Source organism: Rhinichthys klamathensis, unplaced genomic scaffold (assembly GCF_029890125.1).
Source record: "Rhinichthys klamathensis goyatoka isolate OS25496 unplaced genomic scaffold, OSU_Roscu_1.1 h1tg000024l_1, whole genome shotgun sequence".
Lineage (NCBI taxonomy): Eukaryota > Metazoa > Chordata > Actinopteri > Cypriniformes > Leuciscidae > Rhinichthys > Rhinichthys klamathensis.
The window spans coordinates 134039-157635 of record NW_026606575.1 but is presented as its reverse complement, the minus strand read 5'-3'; the positions used below and the strand labels follow the sequence as shown (position 1 = coordinate 157635).

The following is a 23597-nucleotide window of genomic DNA, read 5'->3' as shown; positions in this document are numbered from 1 at the left end:
ACTCCTCCCCCTAGATTTCGTGATATTGTGATTCGTGATTTAGATATTTGCAAATTTTTTTAATGAAAGTTCAAAAGGATAAACAATACAGATTTATTTTTTACAGCCATTTTTTTAAATCAAATTTACCAGGGCTGCCATTAATTCTGACCACAACTGTATTTTAAGATGGAATAATGAATATTAAATGAATTATTAAATAATTATGAAATCACAGCTAGAAAAAAAATGACATTATTATTATTATTATGACTATATATTATACATATATTTATGGATAAAATTATGGATAAAAATATTTTTCCAAAATTTGTTTTCTACATCTGATCTTTGACCTTTTTTAGGGTGCTGTCATTTATAACTGACTTTGTTCTAGGGTAAATTATTTTTAGCAAATTGTCTGAAACTTCACACACATTAAAATGCACTTTCACTATCTGAGTCTTAGTTAAAAAAACACAAAAAAAAAAACATGAAAAAGCATTATTAACATTCAATTTCATCTTGTGCTACTATACTTATTTTGGAAATCCCATGTGAAAATGTCAAACAAAATGTCAGTGTTTCAAATAACATGAAAACAAAAATCGTTAACATTGCAATTTTTGTAAACAAGCATTTTTGGAATAACATGAATCGTTCACATTATGACCGGGAATGTCCAGTATGAAAGTACATATGGTTCATATTCATTACTTTAATATGGTACTGTACATGTGTGTTATTTATAGTGCAAGCAATAAACCTGTAAATTTTACACATTATGTAATAGAAGTTCTTTGTTGTCTCTCTATCCGCAAAAGTCAAGTCAAGTCAAGTCAAATCAAGTCACCTCTATTTATATAGCGCTTTTTACAATACAGTTTGTATCAAAGCAGCTTCACAGTGATAACATGAAAATAAAACAACAAAGTTTGTTTCTAGAAGAAAATTGCGTCATCGTCCACCTCAAGTAAGGCAGATCAATAATATAGTTGAATATTAAATGTCCCCATGACAAAGGCTCATTAGCTTAAAAAGAATGGAAGGACCTCTGTTGTACTCTCATTAACATGTGTGCATGTTTTTGAACAGGAGGGGGCAGGCTTTACAAGATAATGAGGGATCAATGGATGTGATTGGCTGTTTTTTTCTGTGCGGGAAATTGCAAGGGGGTGAGGGGGGTGGGGCTGCCTTTCTGGAGGAGGAGGAGGAGGAGGAGGAGGAGGAAGAGGAGGAGGAGGAGGAGGAGGAGGAGGAGGAGGAGGAGGACGAGGAGGAGGAGGAGGAGGAGACGATGACGGCTTTTATGTAATAGCAGCCACACACATGCTGGTTGGCATGGACACACGACGACCAAATGGAAAAGAAAAACTCTAAAGGATTCCGCTCTCTTCCAGTCCATAATCAGGTAAGGAAAAGAAATTGACAAAGAAAGAGAAAGGGAGAGAAGCAGAGAGAAAGAGACACTGGGTGTTTGCAGACTGATGAATGCGAGTGTAATCTCAACAGACAGGTGGATAGATACATGCTTTGCGTGCTTGTGTAAAGGTCTGTTCACATGTGCATGATGCAGAACATTTTATGTGATCAATTGCACACACATGAAAGATGCAAAATATGCAGCGTTCAGGTGCATGTGCAATGTCTTCACTGCATAGTGAAGACATATCACATATATGTTTAATTGCTAACAGGCTTGTGAGTCTTCAATAACAGATCGGACTGTATTTGTGTGTAATAAAGTGCATGCATGCCTATGTCTGCTTGCAGGTCTTCTCTGTGGCTTTGCTGCTCCTGATGGTATCATGGTAACAGCTCACAGCATTGTTAGAGTTCTCCTCCCGCTAGTCTGCTGTGCTGTCCTCTGCTCCTCTATAGGTAAGTGTCTCTGACCTTGGCTCAATGCCCCACCTTCACCCCATCTGTGCCTGGGTGAAATCTCACAAAGCCTGTCATGCCCACAATTCAACCCAAAATTTAAAGAAAGAAACGATCATTTATATATCAAATATAGACAATTTCAAAAATAAATTTAGTAGAATCTTATCTTAGGACCATTAAGAGAAGAAGAACATAGGCCTTACTTTTTATTTACAATAAAAAAAAAAGTGTTACAAGTGTGCTGATATCTCGGAACACTACTGTACTAATCTTACTAGTAAATATAGCGTAGGCAATTTCGCAGAGGCTAGAAATAGCAAGCTAGCTTTGAAAGCATGAGATCTCACCCTCCCTTCAGAGCATCTCTAAAGCCACACCTCCTTTAAAACACATGGACTCACACAGCAGAGTCTGCAAAGCGTCACAAGAGATGGCGTTAAATTACCTCGTATCTCAAAACACATAACATTATAATAATAATGAACAGAATTAGAAATCATTTCGACGTTAACTCATTTGTGCCCAAATTTTTCTGAATGGTTTCATGCATATAGTCGTGTTAATAGTGTCCTTTGTGAACATGTTCTGCATTTATTTTCCCCAGGTTTTTGTATTTTGTCTTGAAAATCGTATTTGAACGTGCGGGAACTATAGTTGCCGGTGGGCTAATGTGTTGTATGAACCCCCTCAATGTCAAATTTGAATAGGAGGAGAACATTTGGCATCTAACTCAAAATAACTGCTTTCAACAGATCAATCTTTATTCATAAACAAATGTATTATGTATAAAAGTCGAGGAACATTCGATCCAAACCCAAAAAAGCTGCATCTAGCTAATAAACTTGAATATGAAAACACAACCGTTTTTTTTTCCAGTACAAAAACTGCTAAACTTTGACAAAAAGTAACTTTTATTGTAATAATTGTGATTTCATAATATGTAGATATGAATCCAACTCGAAAAACTTGTGAAAATATGTCTTTTAGTTAGACAAATAGCAAATAGTGGAGCTCTGCAGCCACCTATTGGTTAACCCTCTGGGGACCAGAAACGCGCCGGCGCGTTTTGCTAGTTTTTTTTCACATAGCAGAAAAATAGACTTAAAGTACTACCATCATTTCTGTTCATATAGAGTTAAGAAATATGAAAAAATAATCTGGTAAATGTCTACTTTTATATGTGCCCACATACAATCGAAATAAAATATTGTGCTTTTGTAAAATAAAGAAAATAAACAGGGTGTGCGTTCTGCCTCTCATTCACCGTGAACTTTTTTTCTGGAGCACGTCTCTAATCTTCAACACAACTCAGCTAATACTATTCACCCAGCCATAAGCAATATATCTTTTAAATCATTTGAGTTTGTACTTTTAAATGATCCGATTCAAAACTAAAATTAATATTCTCCGTTTATGTCATCTATATAAAAAGAGAGACGTGTCAGCCCGTCTCATTATCGTTCTCGAGCTGATTATCTCTGGTAATGTGACACGCCCACGGAGAGCACGCGCTATTCAAACGCAAATATGTGAAGCAACACATTGAGACGCGTTAACGCCCATAAACTCTGAAAACACACATTATTTTTTAGTCAGATTAATCTACTGTCGTCTTGCGCGGCTATATGAGGAACAATCCTGGGACATTTACCACTGGATTTATTTTCACTTCGAGGATGAACAGATTCAGCTGAGAAGTAAGTGTTTTTTGCAAGTGCTTTGTTCTAATCGCGATATAGAATAACGTAGTGTCTGTAAACGGAAAAATAGCATACTGTTTAAAAATGTGAATCATGTTTGTGTGTGTGTGTGAATGAATGAATGAATGAATGAATGAACGCACAGATACACACTGTTACAGACTAAATAACAGACAACATTTCGTTGACTCGTTTTGGATAAAGTTTTTACTCTAAAATAGACATCAAATAAGCTTTTTTTAGGAGTTTCTGCTCATATGTTAAATATATAGTATGTTTTGTCAATAAACTAATCAACTAAGATGTTATAGTGTTTGTTCAAGCTATATCAAAATAATGAATCCTCAACTTTGAAATATGTATGATAAAACTAAGACATTTATGGAGAAAGACAATTTTCTTTTCAAGATGTTTCCAACTCTAACTTTGAACTTTGAACTGAAATAAAACCATGTCTATATGGTGAAGGGTGTGTGATAGAAGTGTCCAGACGTAGGCACCCTGTATTTTCCTTATATAAATCCAAACAATCTAAAAGCCATTCTTTTTTAAATCTCCTCATTCTTTGTGCAAGGCTCCTGTAATGATAGGGCCTGATAGCACCTAATAGGGCCATTATGGGGAGGGTCTTTGTCTTTCTCAGGTGTGGAATGCCACACATATTAATGAGACATCACGCGCCCTGCATAAAGCTTTCTCAAACAAAACACGTCATTAAAAATGTAAAAGACTTTATTGACTTATCTGAATGAGTAGTCAGGATGATTCTCACATAGTTTTGGAGCAAATATTCTAGACTATGTGATGCAATTTTCAAAAGTCTTGTGAAGAAATAATCAATATGTGTTTTGTGGTCTTATTTCAGCAACTTTCATTTTTATTTTTTTCAATAACCACGCATAAACATTATTCTATTAAAAATACAAACATGTACATACTACATGTTGCTCAGATATCATGGTAGCCAAGTTTGTGCTATATAGAGTGAATTTACACCTTTGCCATTAACATGTTTATAAATAACTGAAAAAAGCACAAATGTCAGTGCATGTCAAAACATCCCAAGGGCCCCAAAAACACTCTGGTCCCCAGAGGGTTAAAGTGATAATTTTTTACTTTTAAAACTGCATTTTCCAAAAGATCCCCATGAATGATATTTAGAAATGTGGGTCTTTTATAATTATTTTTATTTTTTATAAAAACCTATTTAAAAAAAATTATATATATATTTTTTAATACATTTTGTCGAGTAAAAATTTCCATATGTGGAGTAAAAACAATAATAAACTGAGTAAAATTACATTTGTTAAAAAAAAAATGGTTGCCTGTGGTCTCTCTGGAGACCCCAAACAGCCCGACTGTAAACTGCAAACGAACAGCGCACAAGGGTGGAAAAAGTGGTGGAAAATAGTGCAGAACAAAGTGCAGCCATAACAGGGCATTGTGTATCAAAAAGTTAAATGAAAATAAATAAATAAAAACGTATAGAATGAAGAAAAAATTACATCTAAATAAAAAAATAACAGTGCATAAAGACAATCTCTGTACAGTAGAGATGTCATTTAAAGGGTAAAGCTATGCTTATGCACTAAACAAGACCAATAACCTTGATTTATTAACCTATTAACACAGTATACCCTATTTCCCCATGATATATGTACTTACAAGGCATTTGCCCACCGGCAACTATAGTTGCCGCTTGGACTTTTGACTAATTATACAAAAAACTATACTGTAGATCTCTTGTAAGATTTGTTTTGTTTGGATGATTCTAGAGACCTTCATGATTATGTAGATACATATATATGTCAACAAAAAGTACTTATTAGTAACATGAAAATGACATTTCTTTGGGAGGGTTTGCCTTCGTCATGCTTCCTGGAAGTAGGGGTAGGAAGTTGACAGCCTCATGTGACAGGAAGGACGTGAATACCTTTTTTTCTTTTCTTGAAATCCTTTATTTGGTTGTTTGCTTGCATGTCATTGAGAAATAAAACATGGATAACATCTAAAAAAATTCTTAAAAAAGGAAAATGACAACTAAACACTGCGGCAACTATAGTTGCGGGTGGGCTTAACCCCCTGGGGTCGGCAATCGCGCCGGCGCGACGGCTCACTTTTTTTCTTATCAGTGCAAAAGAGACTCAAATTACTCTGTTGATTTTGATCTTACATATAAGTGTTGTACATCATTAGATCCTGTTAAGTGTACAACAGTATCCTGTTAAGTGGATACTCACAATAAAAACAAAGTGTTCTGCTTTTCGCCAAATAGAGAAAAAAAAACATGATGTGAGTTCTGCGTTCTCTCTGTCAGTGAAGTTCATTCTGAAAAGCGTCCGAAAATTAACTGTAACTAAGTACATAGTTGTCACACAGGCACGAAAGATTTTTCGTTATGAAGCTGAAATTCTCTTCTTTTAAATGAAGTAATTTATATAAAAAACAACTATTCTCAGTTTATGTAATCTGTATGAAAAGAGAGAGATGTCAGTCTTTTTCCCTTCAGCTAATTATAGCGTATGACGTGTTAATGTGACCACGCCCACTGAGAGTGCGCGCTATTCAAACGCAAACGTTGAGGCAAGCCATGAAAACGCCCACATCAGCTGGATAAAACATCCAAAAAGTTACCTCAGAAGTGCTGGTAGTTTCATTTCGAGGAGCGCGGATTCAGCTGATGAAGTAAGTTTATTCTTAAGTGCTTTGTTCTAATCGCGTTATTGAATAGTGTTATGATGTTGGAAGGGTGAAGAAGGGAATGAGCCCAATCGCAGACAGTAGTCACAGCACACGGTTTATTATGAACAAAAAGGGAAAACAAAACCCACGAGGGGGCGAAACACGGACAGGACAAGGACTCTTAGGCTGACAAGACTAAACTAGGACTTCACAATAAACAGACAATAATTCTAATGAATGCTCACAATGACAATAATCTCCACAAGGTACTCACAGGTAACATCAGGCAATGAACCGACACAAGACAGCAAACACAAGGGGATTAAATAAGGAGACTAATCAAGACATGACAGGTGACACGGGTAAAGCAATGATGACTGAATCAGGATAACAAGGGGGCGGGTCTAAGAGACGAGACAACACAAGCACATGACCAAAACACAAGGCCATGTGCTTGCACACAGAACATGGGTCTGTCATGATCCTGCCGCAATACTAAGAGAATCACGGACATGATGGCAGAATCATGACAGAACCCCCTCCTTAAGGAGCGGCTACCAGACACTCCCCAAGGAGACATCAAACACGGGACAAAACTGACTGAGACATAGACAAGACCCAACAAAACATGACAAATAATAACAAGGGCATACAAGAGTAAACAATGACAGGGTTGGGGTGGAACATCAAAAATAATAAACAAGGAAGGGGAGGCGGAGGGACAACAAAGTCTTTGAGCGAGGGTCCAGGGTGGGTAGGCGGGACGGTGATCTTGGGACTACGGGGTGTGGGCTTAGGACGGGGGGTCCGAACGGACTTGGGTGGAGTGGTGTGGGTAGAGGGAGAAACAGTCCTGGGTTGAGCCATGACGGGGGAAACAAACGGGAGTCCGGGGGCAGTGGAGACAGCAGCAGCGGGAGACGAAACGGAGACACGGGAACTGACAGGGGAAAAGGAAGCAGGAACGGGAACAGAGTTACTTGAGTCAAGGCTTCCCCAAGAAGAGGTGAGACTCATCATCTCCGACTCTGGAGAGGCGTTGACTGCTGCGCTCTCGGCGACAGGCGTGGGTGCTGCGCTCTCGGCGACAGGCGTGGGTGCAGCGCTCTCGGCGAGAGGTGTGGGTGCTGCGCTCTCGGCGTCAGGCATGGGTGCTGCGCTCTCGGCGACAGGCGTGGGTGCTGCGCTCTCGGCGACAGGCGTGGGTGCTGCGCTCTCGGCGACAGGTGTGGGTGCTGCGCTCTCGGCGACAGATACTGGGACTGAAGGCGAGACAGGACGGACAGGGACATCAAGGATCTTGACAAGACGGGACAAGTACTCTGACAGGGTTCTTGCAGCAATGACGACCGGCATCTCTTGATGGGCTGATACAGACTGTATCACAGCCTTTGCAGCGGAATCGGCCGCTGCTTTCTCTTTAGCTGACATGACTGAAGACTCAGAGATGACATTCACAGAACAAGTCTCTGGAATGGATCTCCCCAACGCCGACTGGGAAACAGCGCTTTCTGCAGCAGGTTGAAGAACTATGTCTCCTGTTGCAAAGACCGGAACCGCGCTTACAGCAACGGAGCCAGGAACAGGGCTCTTGACTTCAGCGGCGGGTAGGAGAGCCATCGCGGACTCAGGAGGAGGTAGAGATGGAGAACCAGAAGCTCCCTTCTTCCTCTTCTTCTTCCTGGGTCGCGGAGCGGAGAATGTGGCCAGACTGGGGACCGGAGAGGGAGGTGAAGCAGGAACCGAGACAGGAACTGGTGAACTCACTGCAGGCGAGGAGGATTCCGGGCAGGAAGACTCCGATGCTGACTCCCACGACGGGTGCCTTCCACGCTTACCATGAAGATTGGTGGACGTGGAAGGTGTCTCAGGAGTCGCGGCGGGACTGGGTTGGTCCCCAAGTGTAGCAACGGCTAGCAGACGGCCCTCAGGGATCACAGGAAGTGAAGCGTGAGATGAAGACTTTGTAGTACCCTGCAGCTCCCTCCGTGACAGACTGTCCACCATACTGTGGAACGGGCGGCTGACAAGTCTCTCTCGTTCAGCGAGAGGAGGAGGGACGTTGAGACCCGCGATGAGGTAGCGGTTAACCAGAATTTCCGGCAAGAAAAACCTCCTCTCCTCCACGACCTGGGCGTACCTTCTCAGGGTCAACCTACCCTGAGGAGGGAAAGGAAGCTTGCCTTCCAGGCTGTCGGCGATGGCCGACTGCCACCATCGTTCAGGGTCTGACGACTGTAGAGTAGGGAAAATCGGCGCGCTGTCTGCTGGGTTCTTTCTTGGTCGGTTCATTCTGTTATGATGTTGGAAGGGTGAAGATGACCAAAACACATGACCAAAACACAAGGCCATGTGCTTGCACACAGAACATGGGTCTGTCATGATCCTGCCGCAATACTAAGAGAATCACGGACATGATGGCAGAATCATGACAGAATAGTGTCTGTAAACTGCACAAAGACTGTTTAAATATGAATTGCGTGTCTGTGTGTGAATGAATGAATGGCACAGACGCGCGCGCGATGTTACTACAACATCTTTGCGTTCATTCACTCTCACTCCTACATTAGTAAACGTTACTTTTACATGAACACATCCAAACTATATTGCTATAGCCAACTGAGATTTGTTCTAATCGCGATATAGAATAGTGTCTGTAATGACAACATGTTGTTGACTAGTTTTGGATAGATTATAAAGTTTTTACTCTAAAATAGACATCAAATAAGCTTTTGTTAGATAGTTTCTGCTCATATGTTAAATATATAGTATGTTTTGTCAAAAATAAACTAATCAACTGTTATAGTGTTTGTTCCAATGCAAGCTAAATAATGAATCCTTAACTTTGAAATATGTATGATAAAATGTATTGGCCTACTTTAAAAAATAATACTTTATAAGAGATGTATGGAAATACAATTTTCTTTTCAAGATGTTTCCAACTCTAACTTTGAACCAATTCCATAGAATGGCCCATATAACCTATTTGAACAGGATTTGTTTCCAGGTATGACTAAAAATGTGCTTTTGACTTTCATTTATATTTTGATTATTTATATATATATATATATATATATATATATATGTGTGTGTGTGTGTATATATGTATATATATTGTCCTTGCATTCTTTCTTGTGTGACACACCTGAATGAAAGGCTCATTATGCAGGTCTTTGTCTTCTCAGGTGAGAATCACCTAATTATACATGAGGGGGGTTGGGCCGTTCACGCCCATTCGCATATTGCCTTTCCAAACAAAAAAAATGTTTTTTACAATTTATAACAATCTATTGTTTTATGTGAATGATTAGGCAGGATGATTTTCAGATCATTTTGAAGCAAAAACTCTAGGCCACAACATCCATTAGTCAACAGTCTTGTGGACACATATTTAGTATGTGTTTTGTGGCCTTATTTCAGAAACTTTAATTTTTAGTTTTATCAATAACCATGCATAAACAATATTCTCTCAAAAATACAAACATGTACATACATGTTGCTCACATATTATGGAAGCCCTGTTTGTGCTAAATCGAGTGTAATTTCACCTGTGCCATTAACCCTCTGGGGACCAAGGTGTTTTTGGGGCCCTTGGGATGTTTTGACATGCACTGACATTTGTGCTTTTTTCAGTTATTTATACACATGTTAATGGCAAAGGTGTAAATTCACTCTATATAGCACAAACGGGGCTACCATAATATGTGAGCAACATGTATGTACATTTTTGTATTTTTAAGAGAATAATGTTTATGCGTGGTTATTGAAAAAAATAAAAATGAAAGTTGCTGAAATAAGACCACAAAACACATACTAAATATGTGTCCACAAGACTTTTGACTAATGGATGTTGTCACTTCGAGTTCTCGATAAACTCTATAATCTATTCAAAACTAGTCACACACACACACACACACAGAAACATGATTCAAATTTAATCAGTAGGCTATTTTTGTGTTTACAGACACTAACGTTACCATATACCGCGATTAGAACAAAGCACAAGAATAAAACACTACAGTTCAGCTCGCTCCTCGAAGTGAAAATAAACCAGCACTTGTTCTGAGGTAGGTAAATGTCCCAGGATTATTCCTCACAGCCGCGCAAGACGACAGTACATTAATCTGACTAAATATAGTGTGTTTACCGAGTTTATGTGGGCGTTTACACGTCTCACTGTGTTGCTTCAGATCATTAGTGTTTGAATAGCGCGCGCTCTCCGTGGGCGTGTCACATTAGCGGAATAATGAGATTCGAGAACGATAATGAGAATGGCTGACACATCTCTCTTTTTATATAGATTACATAAACGGAGAATATTTATTTTAGTTTTAAATTAGATAATTTAAAAGTACAAACTTAAATGATCATAAAAATATATTGCTCCTGTCTGGGTGAATAGTATTAGCTGAGTTTTTTTTAAGTTTAGAGACGTGCTCCAGAAAAAAAGTTCACGGACACGGAGAAGCAGAACGCACACCCTGTTTATTTTCTTTATTTTACAAAAGCACAATATTTTATTTCGATTGTAGGTGGGCACATAAAAAAGTCGACATTTAACAGTTTATTTTTTAATATGTCTTAACTCTGTATGACCAGAAATGATGGAGTAGTTTAAGTCTATTTTTCTGCTATGTGAAAAAAATCAGCCAAAACGCACGGGTGCGTTTTTAGTCCCCAGAGGGTTAATATGTTTATAAGCAACTGAAAAAAGCACAAATGTCAGGGCATGTCAAAACATCTCAAGGACCCCAAAAACTCCTTAGACCCCAGAGGGTTAAATTAATAGTGTTGTGAGCAGGGTGCTCGGAGGTATGCAAATACAGCAGGTAGGTCATCCTATTATTGCATATACATTTTTTTGGTCCTGAGACTTCCACAGAAGATATATGTAGGCTACATTGTAAAATATTTCGACCACTTCTATTGTTGAGTGCTATCAGAATGTAAAGAGACTTTCAACCAGTATAACAAAAAAATGTTTATGAAAAACATTGCCTAGTTTAGCTTTAATTAAAGGGATAATTCACTCAAAAATTTAAATGGTCATAATTTACTCACCCTCATAGTTTCCTGAAACTGTAAGATGTAAAAACATAAAAAAAAAAAAAAACAGAAATTTTGAAAAAGATATGTGAAGCATTTTGAGAAATATGTTTTTTGTTCATAAAATGGAAGGCAATTGTTACCAAAACAGTTTGGTTACAACACTTCAAAATATACACGCATTCTTCGAATAACCCACAAGTACGCTTTACAGAATTAAACATGAAAAACAGTGTCAGTGTCTCTTTCTTTTAATTACAACTTTAAATTCTACTATAAAGTAGCTATCAGTTGGTCATGTTTTTAATCGTGGACATCTGACCTCGATGGACTGAAAGTTGATCCAAATTCATTTGCCGATATAAAGTGATGCCATGGATGACAGTGACCCCTGGATGGTGTGATTGGCCAGAATTGATTATTCCAGAGCAACTTTAATAATATAATATAATATAATATAATATAATATAATATAATATAATATAATATAATATAATATAATTATTTTGGGATAAAATCTGACCCGTGATTCATTCTCTTGTCCATCACATCACATCTCTTCATTCAATTATTATTTCCAACAGCTCTCTCGCTCTCTGACCCTCTCTGTGATAGAGGCTCTCAGTGTCACTGATAAGATTACACTCCAAAATGGATTGTCTCCTGCTCTGTGTTAGTCAGTGAGGGGCTTGACAATCAGGATCAGACAGAGATGAAGACTTTTATGTTTATAGTATAAAATAGCAGGTGCCACAAAACTGTAAAGAATGTGGCATGTTAAATAAGAAGTCACAAAGGCCACAGATAATCCAACTTTTGGATTTAGTTGATTTCAAAATATTATGTTATGCAGCACATATACAAATTAACTGACAGCAGCTGAGAATAAGTTATTTGAGAATTGAAGGCTAAACTGATGATTACAATCAGTGCACGTCAGAGATGTTAAATTAGGCTGCAAGGCTCAAATAGCTTTAGTAAAAACACTGTAGAAAGTGAAAATATAGGAAGGTATCTGACCCTTAAATTACTTTTGTTTGTGTAACTTAATGTAGTCATGTTGATTTAGTCATATTTAATAATACAATTCAGTTACCACTTAGGTTGTAGAACTGACCACCTATATAAAGCCTATATGCTTTATGGGATAAACAATTAATTGAGCATTGCAATTGCATTTGTCACAGTATATATATATATTGCATTTTAATTAGTAATGGTCAATTCAGTTCATGAATGTGTTGCAAAAATATTTTATTCTAAGATAAAATAGTAAAAAACAAAACTATGTTCTTTGAAGATGTAGAGAAACAGAGTTTAGAGCAGAGATCAGATTCTGCCTGGAGTGATTCCGAGTGTTTTAATAAGTCATGGTCCACATGTTCACCCACACTGAATTTTTAATTGGTCTTATATTGATCAAGGGAGACCAGAACCACATCTATTGATCAATGGCAAAACAAGCTGAAACTGGAATACCATCTGCGGTTGTCTGTGAAATGACCAGTTTTATAACAACAAAAAACTGAGCTTTGGGGCAGAGATAAAATTGTAAAATCCAATCAATCAATATGGAGATGAATAATCGGCACAGATATGCATCAATCAATATAAGGTATTTGGGTCTTACCACACTTCTTTTTTTTTTTTCTTTTTTTTTGTGATAAATGCAGCACCAATGGTCAAAAACCTCATTTTAGACAGAAATGAGAAAAAGGACACTTGCAGTGTTTTATGGCTTCTGGGTCAAAACATTCCCTTGAGTCTCAGTGAGGCTAGATGATTTATTTGGTCTTATATTACATCCAGCTTTAGACATCCAAAAAAATGAATTCCAGCAGGCTACCAAATATTATATACGGTTTAGTCAAGTCAAGTCATCTTCATTTATATTGCGCTTTTAACAATGGATTGTTTCAAAGCAGTTTAGATTTAAAACAGGCCGGTGAGTGTATACTTATACGATGCACTATAGTAATGTGAAAAAAGACAGCAGATTAAACGTAGATATGAATATGGTGTTATTAGTATATCAACGTGCTTTTGGCCAACTAGTTTGGCATCAAATGTACTTCAATTATGCACATGAAGGGCATTATTTTAAACATTTTAAATCAGTCCCGTTTGAACTTCCATTTTAGTTAGGATGCTTCCTTTGGATGCAACTTTCTATGTAAAGCTGTAGACAGCTCACTAGGTTTTGGAACATAAAGTAGCTTGACATTCAACTTTGAAGATTATCCCTCGCACCAGTGATGGTAAAACAACCCAGATCATCTAAACCAGTTTCACATTCATAAATCTCCATTCATAACTCTATCTGCCCTCACAGACCAGAACACATGTTTAGCAAATCATGTTTCCCTTAGTGACTAAGACTTTGGAGGCCTTGAGAGGCAAATCTGATCAGGATATAGCATGATAGCAGCAGCTGCTGGAGATCCAATCCAATAACAATGCCAAATGAGCTTCATTCGAGTTCATCAAGCATACACAGCACATTAAAACAGAAGTCATTTTTAAGGCCGCTTTGAAAGGCTCAAGCTCTGATATTCACTGATATCCCATAATTCCAGTAAGAATGAATTCTATTGGACTGAATTTGTAGATGACACTAAAAGGTGCAGGTGCAAGCTTGTTACAAAGCCTATGTGAGATGTTCATTGTGAGATCAATATGTTCATTGAACAAGTATCGACCAAATCTATAAGCCTGTGTGGTCTTTGAATCTGAGACTGTTGTCATCTAATTACTGTTGTTTAGTGTCCCAGTCCCTCCTGATTGAATGGAAGAGAGATTAACATGAAGTTGTTGTTTTCTTTAAGGGCCTCCTGTGCTGTCTTCCTATGCCAAGACAGAAGACAAGCTGTTTAAACATCTCTTCAGCAACTACCAGAAATGGGTGAGGCCAGTGGAGGATCTAAATGGAACGGTGCAGGTGAAATTTGGCCTGGCAATCTCCCAGCTGGTGGATGTGGTGAGAATTAGTCCTTCAGAAATAGCATTCTCCTCCTTTGGGCAAATTTTTACCTTACAATAAAGATCACATTTGAAAATATATACATTAGGCAATTCTCTAGCATTAAAATAGTTCAGGAATTTTTTTATTGTTAACCTTTATGTTCTGTTTGGAGTAAGTAGCAAAAATAGTTAGATTAACTGGGGTTAGTAAATAATCCATAATATCTGTCATGTACAACATTGGGGTATCTGGGACATAAAGAACATAAAAATCAATCTCAGCAGAACATGAAGGCTCATAGAATAACACAGATATAATATCAGAGGTTTTGTTGGTTAGGATGAGAAGAACCAGCTGATGACGACCAATGTCTGGATAAAACAGGTAAAGCAGGACTTAATAACCCATTGAGGTTTATCTGATTAATATGAAATATACCTTTTCTTTATTTTGCCTTCATATTGTCTGCATTTTGATAGTAGTTAACATTTTGATAGATTCAATTTTAACTATGGCCAATGTGTCCAATTGCTTTCTTTCTGTTTAATTTGGTGATCAGCTTTTCAGATAAATCAATGTCTCACTGCATTCAGGAATGGGCAGACATGAAGCTCCGATGGAATCCGGATCATTACCTGGGCATCACTTCCATTAGAGTTCCCTCAGACTCCATCTGGAGACCCGACATCGTGCTCTATGACAAGTACGTGTATGAGTCCGAAAGGAAACCAGAGAGGGACTGAACAGTATGTTTAACATTTCTGTTAGAGCCACAAATAACATAAAAAGTCTAATAGTATTTTTTGTGATATTTTATATTTGAATACACACATATTTTGAACGTTTATACTGTGACTTTAGTGAATTTCATACAGTTATAATCTTCCCCGTTTTGTCTAGGGGTTGGAGAGGATGTAACAATAATTGGAAATAATAATAATAAATAAATATAATGAAAAAGATGGACCGTCAATTCAATCCCCTGATCCAGAAAAGAAGCAGAACAACAAAATTGGTAGCACTTTATTTTACAGTCCTGTTTCACATGAACATACTATGTACTTATTGTGGTAATGAGACTAACTGGGTAATATTAACCCAAAATTAAACAAATAACACTTGATTTTATTTAAATCAAACTCAAAGGTAACAAAAAGAAAGCAAATAAATAAACAACACAGTCTTACCTATGTCTAACATAATAGGCAAATTTCAGATTCAAAGAAAATGGCACCCTCTTCCTACAGCTTCCGAATTCATAATTAAAAAAACTATTCACATAAAACTAAGAGTATAAGAAAAATACAATATTCACATAAGTGAGCACACTCAGAGTTCCCCATCCTCACAGCTAGCAGTTGCAAATCAATAACAAAAGCGGAAAAGGGAGGACCGCACTCTGGTCGTACACGTTTGCACAAAAGAGAATTCACTAATTCATATACCTGTTGTCACGTTTTGGAAACCTGTGTTTCATTGTTCACAGGTGTCCCTTGTCTAGTCATTAGTCTTGTGTATTTAAGCCCTCATGTTTGCCATGTGTCTTTGTTAAGTATTGTTTCCTGTAACCACTGTTTGATAAGCGCCATGTCCCTGTCCATGTCCTTGAGTTAGTGCCACGCCATGCTTTTGTTTGATCATGTTTTTGTAAATAAACTGTCCTTTGGTTCTCAATAGTGATGGGAAGTTAGAATCATTTTACTGACTCTCTTGTTCGATCTCATTCATTAAAATGAACAAATCTTTTTTCGAGTCGTTTCGTTCATTAAGTGGCTTTAAATGTTATACATTTAACAGCCAAATTCCCCGAACACATCCACCTACGCAATCTGTTTGATCACGCTTTTGTAAATAAACTGCATTTGGGTTCTCAACAAGCGCGCCTTCAGTGGACTTACTTTACACCTGTACATTCCCCTCTAGGACTCAATTAGCAGCCTGTGAAAGGTAGAGAGATAGAGAAAAGAGCAAGCACACAACACATCACACTTCCAATAAGCAAGTATTACACGCAGATCACACACATATAACATATCCACAGGACGTAACAATAACATGCATGTGAGTAGGGTCTAATCGTTTTTTTTTTTTTTTTATCTGAAGAAAACGGAAGGGGTTTGGTACAAGAGTCTTTTGACTGTGGAATTTGTTAAAATCATATTTAATTTAAAGCTTGATCTTACATGTAAAAAGTTCTTAAGTTTAATTTCTGAAAATCAAACGGAACTGTTACAGTGCGAGTTTATGGACCCCAGTGGAAATGGAGAATCCCTTAGACCCCATTATAAGTTCTATAGGTCAATAATGTTTCCAACTGAAATGTGAACTTTTGTTTTTTACTCTCAAATGACTTAATTCTCACTAAATTTGGACTCTGTATCTCATGACTGAATGATTCCCACCTGCAGTGCAGATGGTCATTTCGAGGCCACAGTGACAAAAGCAGTGGTGAGATATGATGGCACTATCTCCTGGACCCCTCCTGCCAACTATAAATCTGCCTGCACCATCGATGTGACATTTTTCCCCTTTGACCTTCAAAACTGCTCCATGAAATTTGGCTCCTGGACCTACGATGGTTCCCAGGTATGTTTTATCTATTATTAGAGGCATTCAAACTAGTGTTTGCTTGATGAAAAGAATTGTTACCCCAAAAATGAAAATTCAGAAAACTACTTTTTAAAAACCTTTATTTATTATTTACCAATCTATTGTCAGTTCATAGTGACTAAAAGCAGCTAATATGACTCGTGTTCTATTTTCCATGTCTTCTGACGGCATATGATAGTTTAACATTTGGATATTTATATAACAACTGCATAATATTCGTTTTTTAAGGTGGACATTCTCCTTGAGGATGTACAAGTGGACAAACGTGACTATTTTGACAACGGTGAATGGGAGATTGTGACGGCCACAGGTAGCCGGGGTTTGAGAAGCGATGGGACATTTTTCTATCCATCCATCACCTACTCCTTTATTATCCGACGTCTTCCACTTTTCTACACACTCTTCCTCATCATTCCCTGCATTGGATTGTCTTTCCTGACCGTGCTGGTGTTTTATCTCCCATCTAATGGAGGAGAGAAAATCTCCCTCTGCACGTCTGTCCTCGTCTCCCTAACTGTCTTCCTTCTGGTGATAGAAGAGATCATCCCTTCCTCCTCAAAGGTGGTACTCTTTGAAAGAATTCAAAGCTATTTTTAAATGACTTCTATATTTAAATGAGGTATTTACTGTAAGTCAATGTGCCACACACAGTACTCTTCTGAATTATTTAACATTATTGTCTGCAATATAAGAGTAAATTGCAGTATTTGTCAGCTATTGGTTGTCTGTGTGATAAAGTTTCAGCATAAATATAAGTTCATTCATGCAGGCATTGCAGTTCTTTTCTGTATTTACTTTGAGGGCCCTTTTGTCATTCTGCAGTATAACAACTGGATTTATGGAATAGTATATATGATAGTGTATCTATATGATCTTATAATCCATCATTTTAGTTAAGTTTTGAATGAACTGGGGTACCACTTTGAGTGACAGGGGGACCACAGAAAAACTGTTAAAGGGATACTCCCCCTGTTTTTCATATCAAACTATGTTATTCCCTTAACTAAGACGAGTGGATACATACCTCTCTCGTCTCAGTGCGTGCACTAAATCGCTCTGTCTTGCGGCGAAACTTTGTTAGCACTTAGCTTAGCCCAGTTCATTCATCAGGATCCAAGCAGAGAAGCGACCAAACACCTCCACGTTTTCCCTATTTAAATACAGTTACACGAGTAGTGTAACTCGACCAAGTATGGTGACACAAAATAAAACGTGGCGCTTTTCTAAGCGTGTAAAATGGATAACTATAATGTATGGCGGAATAGCACTTGGGAGCACTTCGACTCGGCACAGTAATATCATCATATCATCAATGAGAGGGAGAGGATTTTTCAGGAGTCATGATATTACTGTGCAGAGTCGAAGTGCTCCCAAGCACTTGCTGTGGTATTGCGTAAAATGGATATAGTTATCCATTTTACACGCTTAGAAAAGTCCACGTTTTATTTTGTGTCACCATACTTGGTCGAGTTACACTACTCGTGTAACTATTTAAATAGGGAAAACGTGGAGGTGTTTGGTCGCTTCTCTGCTTGGATCCTAATGAATGAACTGGGCTAAGCTAAGTGCTAATAAAGTTTTGCCGCAAGACAGAGCGATTTAGTGCATGCACTGAGACAAGAGAGGTATGTATCAACTCGTCTTAGTTAAGGGAATAACATAGTTTAATATGAAAAAAAAAACTGTGGAGTATCCCTTTAAAGAAATTAATAGATTTTTACAAAATAATGCTTTTGGACTGTGATAGTTCACCCCATACCTCATCTTCTCCTTGCATTCTGTAGCAAATCCTTCCCTTGCAGGTCAAAATGACCCGAAGCCCCAAAATTATATATATATATATAAATTTGTCCAGAAAGCTAATATTTCATTTTTATAATTTTCTTTCTATTTTTTAATGCAATTTTGTTGGAGATTTAAAAAAAAAAAAAAAAAAAATGTATGTACCTTTAAATTACTAGATTTTATCAATGAATAATTTATTTAAGCACATTCCTCACATTCTTTCAACCTAAAGTCAAAATAATTATTTAATACATGCATAAACCAGCTCAAAAATCTCACATCGGCCGGGTCAATTTGGGTGTCTCTGATGACCTCTATATAACATGATATTTCATGACTCTTGCCACTAGATGACCTCATAGCATTATATGAAGCAAATGAGCTGTTCCGCTGTGTCCTAAAGTCAGTTCTTGAGTTTATATCTTCAGTATGCATTCAGATACACGTGTAGACATTATAAAATCATTTTTGGTAAGGTCTTTGCATTTGTAGGTTTAATTTTGAGTATTTTTTTTTTAGGTTTTTCTATGTATGCTATTACTGAAGCATTCTTTGCATTCCATTTCTTCCTAAGGGGGTTGAATTTACCCGTGAGGGAAGGATTTGTTACTTTTTTTTTAATTACAACAACATAAACTCCTAATCCAAATCCAGTCATTTTTTTGTGTGTATTCGTGGTTCAAGTGCGACAAAAGTCCTTAAAGGGATAGTTCACCCAAAAATGAAAATTAAGTCATTAATTACTCACCCTCATGTTGTTCCAACCCCGTAAGACCTTCGTTCATCTTCGGAACACAAATGAAGATATTTTTGATTAAATCTGAGAGGTGGATCACTCCTCCATAGGCTTCCTAAGGGAGTGAAACTTGACGGCAGTTCAAGAGATTTCCACGACGCATGTGAAACTTGACGAGAGTTCAAGAGATTTCCACGACGCATGCGCGAGAACTGAACAAGAAGTAGTAGAAGAAGAACGTCCTCTTCTCAGTTCTCGCGCATGCGTCGTGGAAATCTCTTGAACTCTCGTCTCAGGCCCACAAGGAAGAAAAGGAATAGTCGAACAAAGTCGTTATTTTTGTTTTGTTTCCGCACAAAAAGTATTCTCGTCACTTGATAAACTTATAGTTGAGCCACTGTAGTCACTTGGACTATTTAAACATTTTCTTCAATGACTTTCTGGGCCGTCAAGTTTCACTCCCTTGGGAAGCCTATGTAGCAGTGATCCAGCTCTCAAATATAATCAAAAATATCTTCATTTGTGTTCCGAAGATGAACGAAGGTCTTACGGGGTTGGAACAACATGAGGGTGAGTAATTAATGACTTAATTTTCATTTTTGGGTGAACTATCCCTTTAAGTCTTGGACCCCTCCTATGAACACTCAACCACGATTTTTCGGGTCAAAATGACACGAGGTAAGGATTAAAACATTTAAAACATTAGGAGGGTCCCTAAACAAAAAGAACAAAAAAAACCTGCTTTACGGTATTAATTTACTGTACATAAAATTTTATATTATTACAATTTTTAATTTTGTTTTTTAAACGCATATTGAGATAATTTCCAATGATTTTTAAATTTACTTTCAATTCTTTCATTCTCATTTTTAAATAGCTCTGCAATTCTCAAATGACTTATGTTTTCTGCTATGTTGTTTTCTGTCCCAGGTGATTCCTCTCATTGGAGAATATTTGGTTTTCACTATGATCTTTGTGACCCTTTCCATTGTCATCACCGTCTTTGCCATTAACATCCATCATCGCTCCTCGTCTACTCATCACAGCATGGCGCCCTGGGTCCGCCGTATCTTTCTGCACCACCTGCCTAAACTGCTGTGCATGCGCAGCCATGTGGACCGCTACGCCACCACCGCAGGGAGGCAGAGAGCAGACAGGACTGGAAGAGGAGGGCTGGGGTATGAGAAGAGTTTAGGCCAGGATCCCACTCTGCTCAGTGCAGAACACCGTCTGCGGGCAGCCTTAGAATCTATACACTACATCACGCTTCATGTGGTGAAGGAGAATGAAGTCAGAGAGGTAAGAGTCTCATTTTAGACTCCCAGGCATGATGTGATTTTTGTGAGTTTTGAGTTCTAATGAATTCTTATGTAATGCCTCTTTTTAGGTTGTTCAGGACTGGAAGTTTGTGGCCCGGGTCCTGGACCGGGTTTTCCTGTGGGCATTTCTCTTAGTATCACTACTTGGCTCTGCTCTCCTTTTTATCCCTGTCATCTATAAATGGGCCAATATCATTGTTCCCAGCTATGTTGGAAGTACCAGCTAAAACACATGAATGTATAAATTTACAAAAGCTTTTGCTTGGAAAACAGTTTTCGCATTATTGTTACATTTATTATTGTAGTCTTCAAAACATCTATGCAACTTAGCGCTGTCATTTATGCTGTAACATGCTGCATCACATTTATTGTTATATGCTGATTTCATTACAATAAAATTTACAATAAAAAATAGTTATTGTGCATTGTGACAATTTATAATGGTTTCCTTCTGAGAAAATTAACAAAAAATATAGATTACTCATCTTGAACTCAAGGGTGTGTACAATAATTTAGTCCAATTAAATGCTCCCTGGTATTAGAATGCCCCTCCCCCTAATATCATCTGCTACATAGTAATATTAAACAGCTAAGTGTGTTTTTTCTGGGATGTGATGTTAGGTAAAAGCTTGTGGCAATTTAACCCTTGTTAAATAACCTAACCCTTACCCTTAAAGGGTCACTCCACCCATTTCAACATTAATCTTTATTGAAAGTGGGTTATATATGTAGTCGAAATGTAAAAGAAATTTTAAATTTGGTGCCCTCTTGACCGAGAAAAGACAGAAAATAACTTTGGGGCGCATTTGTATGTAAGACAACAACTCCCACAATGCACCATGTTGCACAGCTCCGCAAGCCACTCCCACTAATCCAGAACAGCGCAAACATCAGAGAAATCGCTCTTCCGTCTACAAGAAGGCTAGCTGCCAAATGAGTTTAAAATTCATTTCACAAAAAATGTCTAGTTAGTTGTGGCGAGCAGGACGAGGGCGAGGGACGTGAGAGGACGACGCGAGTGATAATGAATGGCACCTGTGCAGCGGTCTCATATCTCTCACGGAGGAGCGGAAGCACAAAAGGAACAGGCCTGATTTTATGTTTTGTTTCTGTTGTGTGTGGCCAGCTGGCTTATACTTTTGTTTTGTATTTGTTTATTTTACTATTAAAACGTTTAAATGTTCGCCGGTTCCAGCCTCCTTCTTCCCACAACAACGAACCCCGTTACATTGGCAAACTCATTAGTGAATTACTCGTTTGTATTTCTTTCTATATGGTGAATTATTGCATGATACCTGCATGTTCAGTCAGGCGAAACTAGGATGGTTCACATCACAACACAAACGTCCGTGTGGTCGTCTGATTCAGAGATTTCGTCCAGGAGAAACTGCCTTGTTGAAATTCTCTGCAGCAGACGGACTCTATCTGTGTCCGTAGCGCACAGCGAGAGCACACGCACCAGCAGTCCGCCCAGCTCAAGCCAGCCCGGGCTCCTCGTCCGCGACAGGCAGCCGCCTCCTGTTCCACCATCAGCCTCAGCTGCTCTTCACTATATTGCGGCTCGTAAAGATAGCCACGAACAGCGGATTCGAGCAGCAGAATTTCAAAATCCTCTTCTTCCATATCATGTTTAGTTTCTTCCGTCATTGTCGTAACTTCCTATATCCACAGCGCTTGTTAGCTTAGCTTATAAACAAGATGGCTGATATTGCTTTCAGTATCTGCAAGTGAAGTCCCACCCACTGATCTGTGATAGCTCTGTTAGCGCATTAGGTCCAACCCCCTATGGGCGGGTTTGAAAGGGTGGGAATTTGTGCTTGTAGTCTATACAGAAATCCCCCCTTTTTACACTTCCTCCTACAATGACGTCAAATGACGATTTTTGCGTCATTGTAGGAGGAAGTGAAAAAGGTAAATAGTAGATTTCTCTCGTCTCAGGGGAAAATGAAAGAATGTTGCACGACCATTCAATAGTATGACTGGTTGTCTAACAATGGACCTCTTAATGCAAATGGGTGGAGTGTCCCTTTAAAGGAGATTTTTGTCTTTTTCAGTTTTTTATAATTTTGCCTGTTATTGTCAACTACATATATTTGGGCACAAGTGTGATTTTATTGGAATTTATTGGAATTTTTATTGGACGCAAAATAGTTACACTTAGGACCTTAAAGGGTTAGTTCACCCAAAAATTTAAATTCTGTCAGTAATTACTCACCCTCATGTTGTTCCAAACCCGTAAGACTTTCGTTCATCTTCGGAACACAAATTAAGATATTTTTGATGAAAACTGAGAGCTGTCTGACTCCTTCATTGGCTTCTAGGCAATTTCATTCCCCGGTCCAGAAAAGTTAGTAAAAACATAGTTAAAATAGTCCAAGTGACTACAGTGGCTCAACCTTAAGTTTATCAAGCGACGAGAATACTTTTTGTGCGCAAAACCCCCCCAAAATAACGGCATTATTCAACTATTAATTTTCTTCATGTGTGGGCCTCTGACATGATTCACGAGAGCGCCACGGACGCATGGACTCAGTTCTCGCGCATGCGTCGTGGCGCTCTCGTGAACTTGCGTCAGAGGCCCACACAGAAGAAAATTAATAGTTGAATAAAGTCGTTATTTATTTATTTTTTGCACACAAAAAGTATTCTCATCACTTGATAAACTTAAGGTTGAGCCACTGTAGTCACTCGGACTATTTTAACTATGTTTTTACTAACCTTTCTGGGCCGGCAGAATGAAATTGCATAGAAGCCTATGAAGGAGTCAGACAGCTCCAAATATCTTAATTTGTGTTTCGAAGATGAACGAAAGTCTTACGGGGTTGGAGCAAAATGAGGGTGAGTAATTACTGACAGAATTTTCATTTTTGGGTGAACTAACCCTTTAAGGACAA

General features: G+C 38.2%; 1 protein-coding gene across 1 annotated transcript; it reads left to right on the top strand.

Annotated features, from left to right (window-relative positions):
• Positions 1–1288: 1288 nt before the first annotated feature.
• On the top strand, positions 1289–21132 carry chrna5 (cholinergic receptor, nicotinic, alpha 5). Its single transcript, XM_056242981.1, has 9 exons — positions 1289–1390; positions 1753–1860; positions 14117–14268; positions 14593–14637; positions 14847–14956; positions 16662–16839; positions 17092–17424; positions 20315–20683; positions 20772–21132. The coding sequence occupies exons 2-9, from the start codon at positions 1788–1790 to the stop codon at positions 20928–20930; spliced, it is 1419 nt and encodes a 472-aa protein (XP_056098956.1). The 5' UTR covers positions 1289–1390; positions 1753–1787; the 3' UTR covers positions 20931–21132.
• Positions 21133–23597: the final 2465 nt, after the last annotated feature.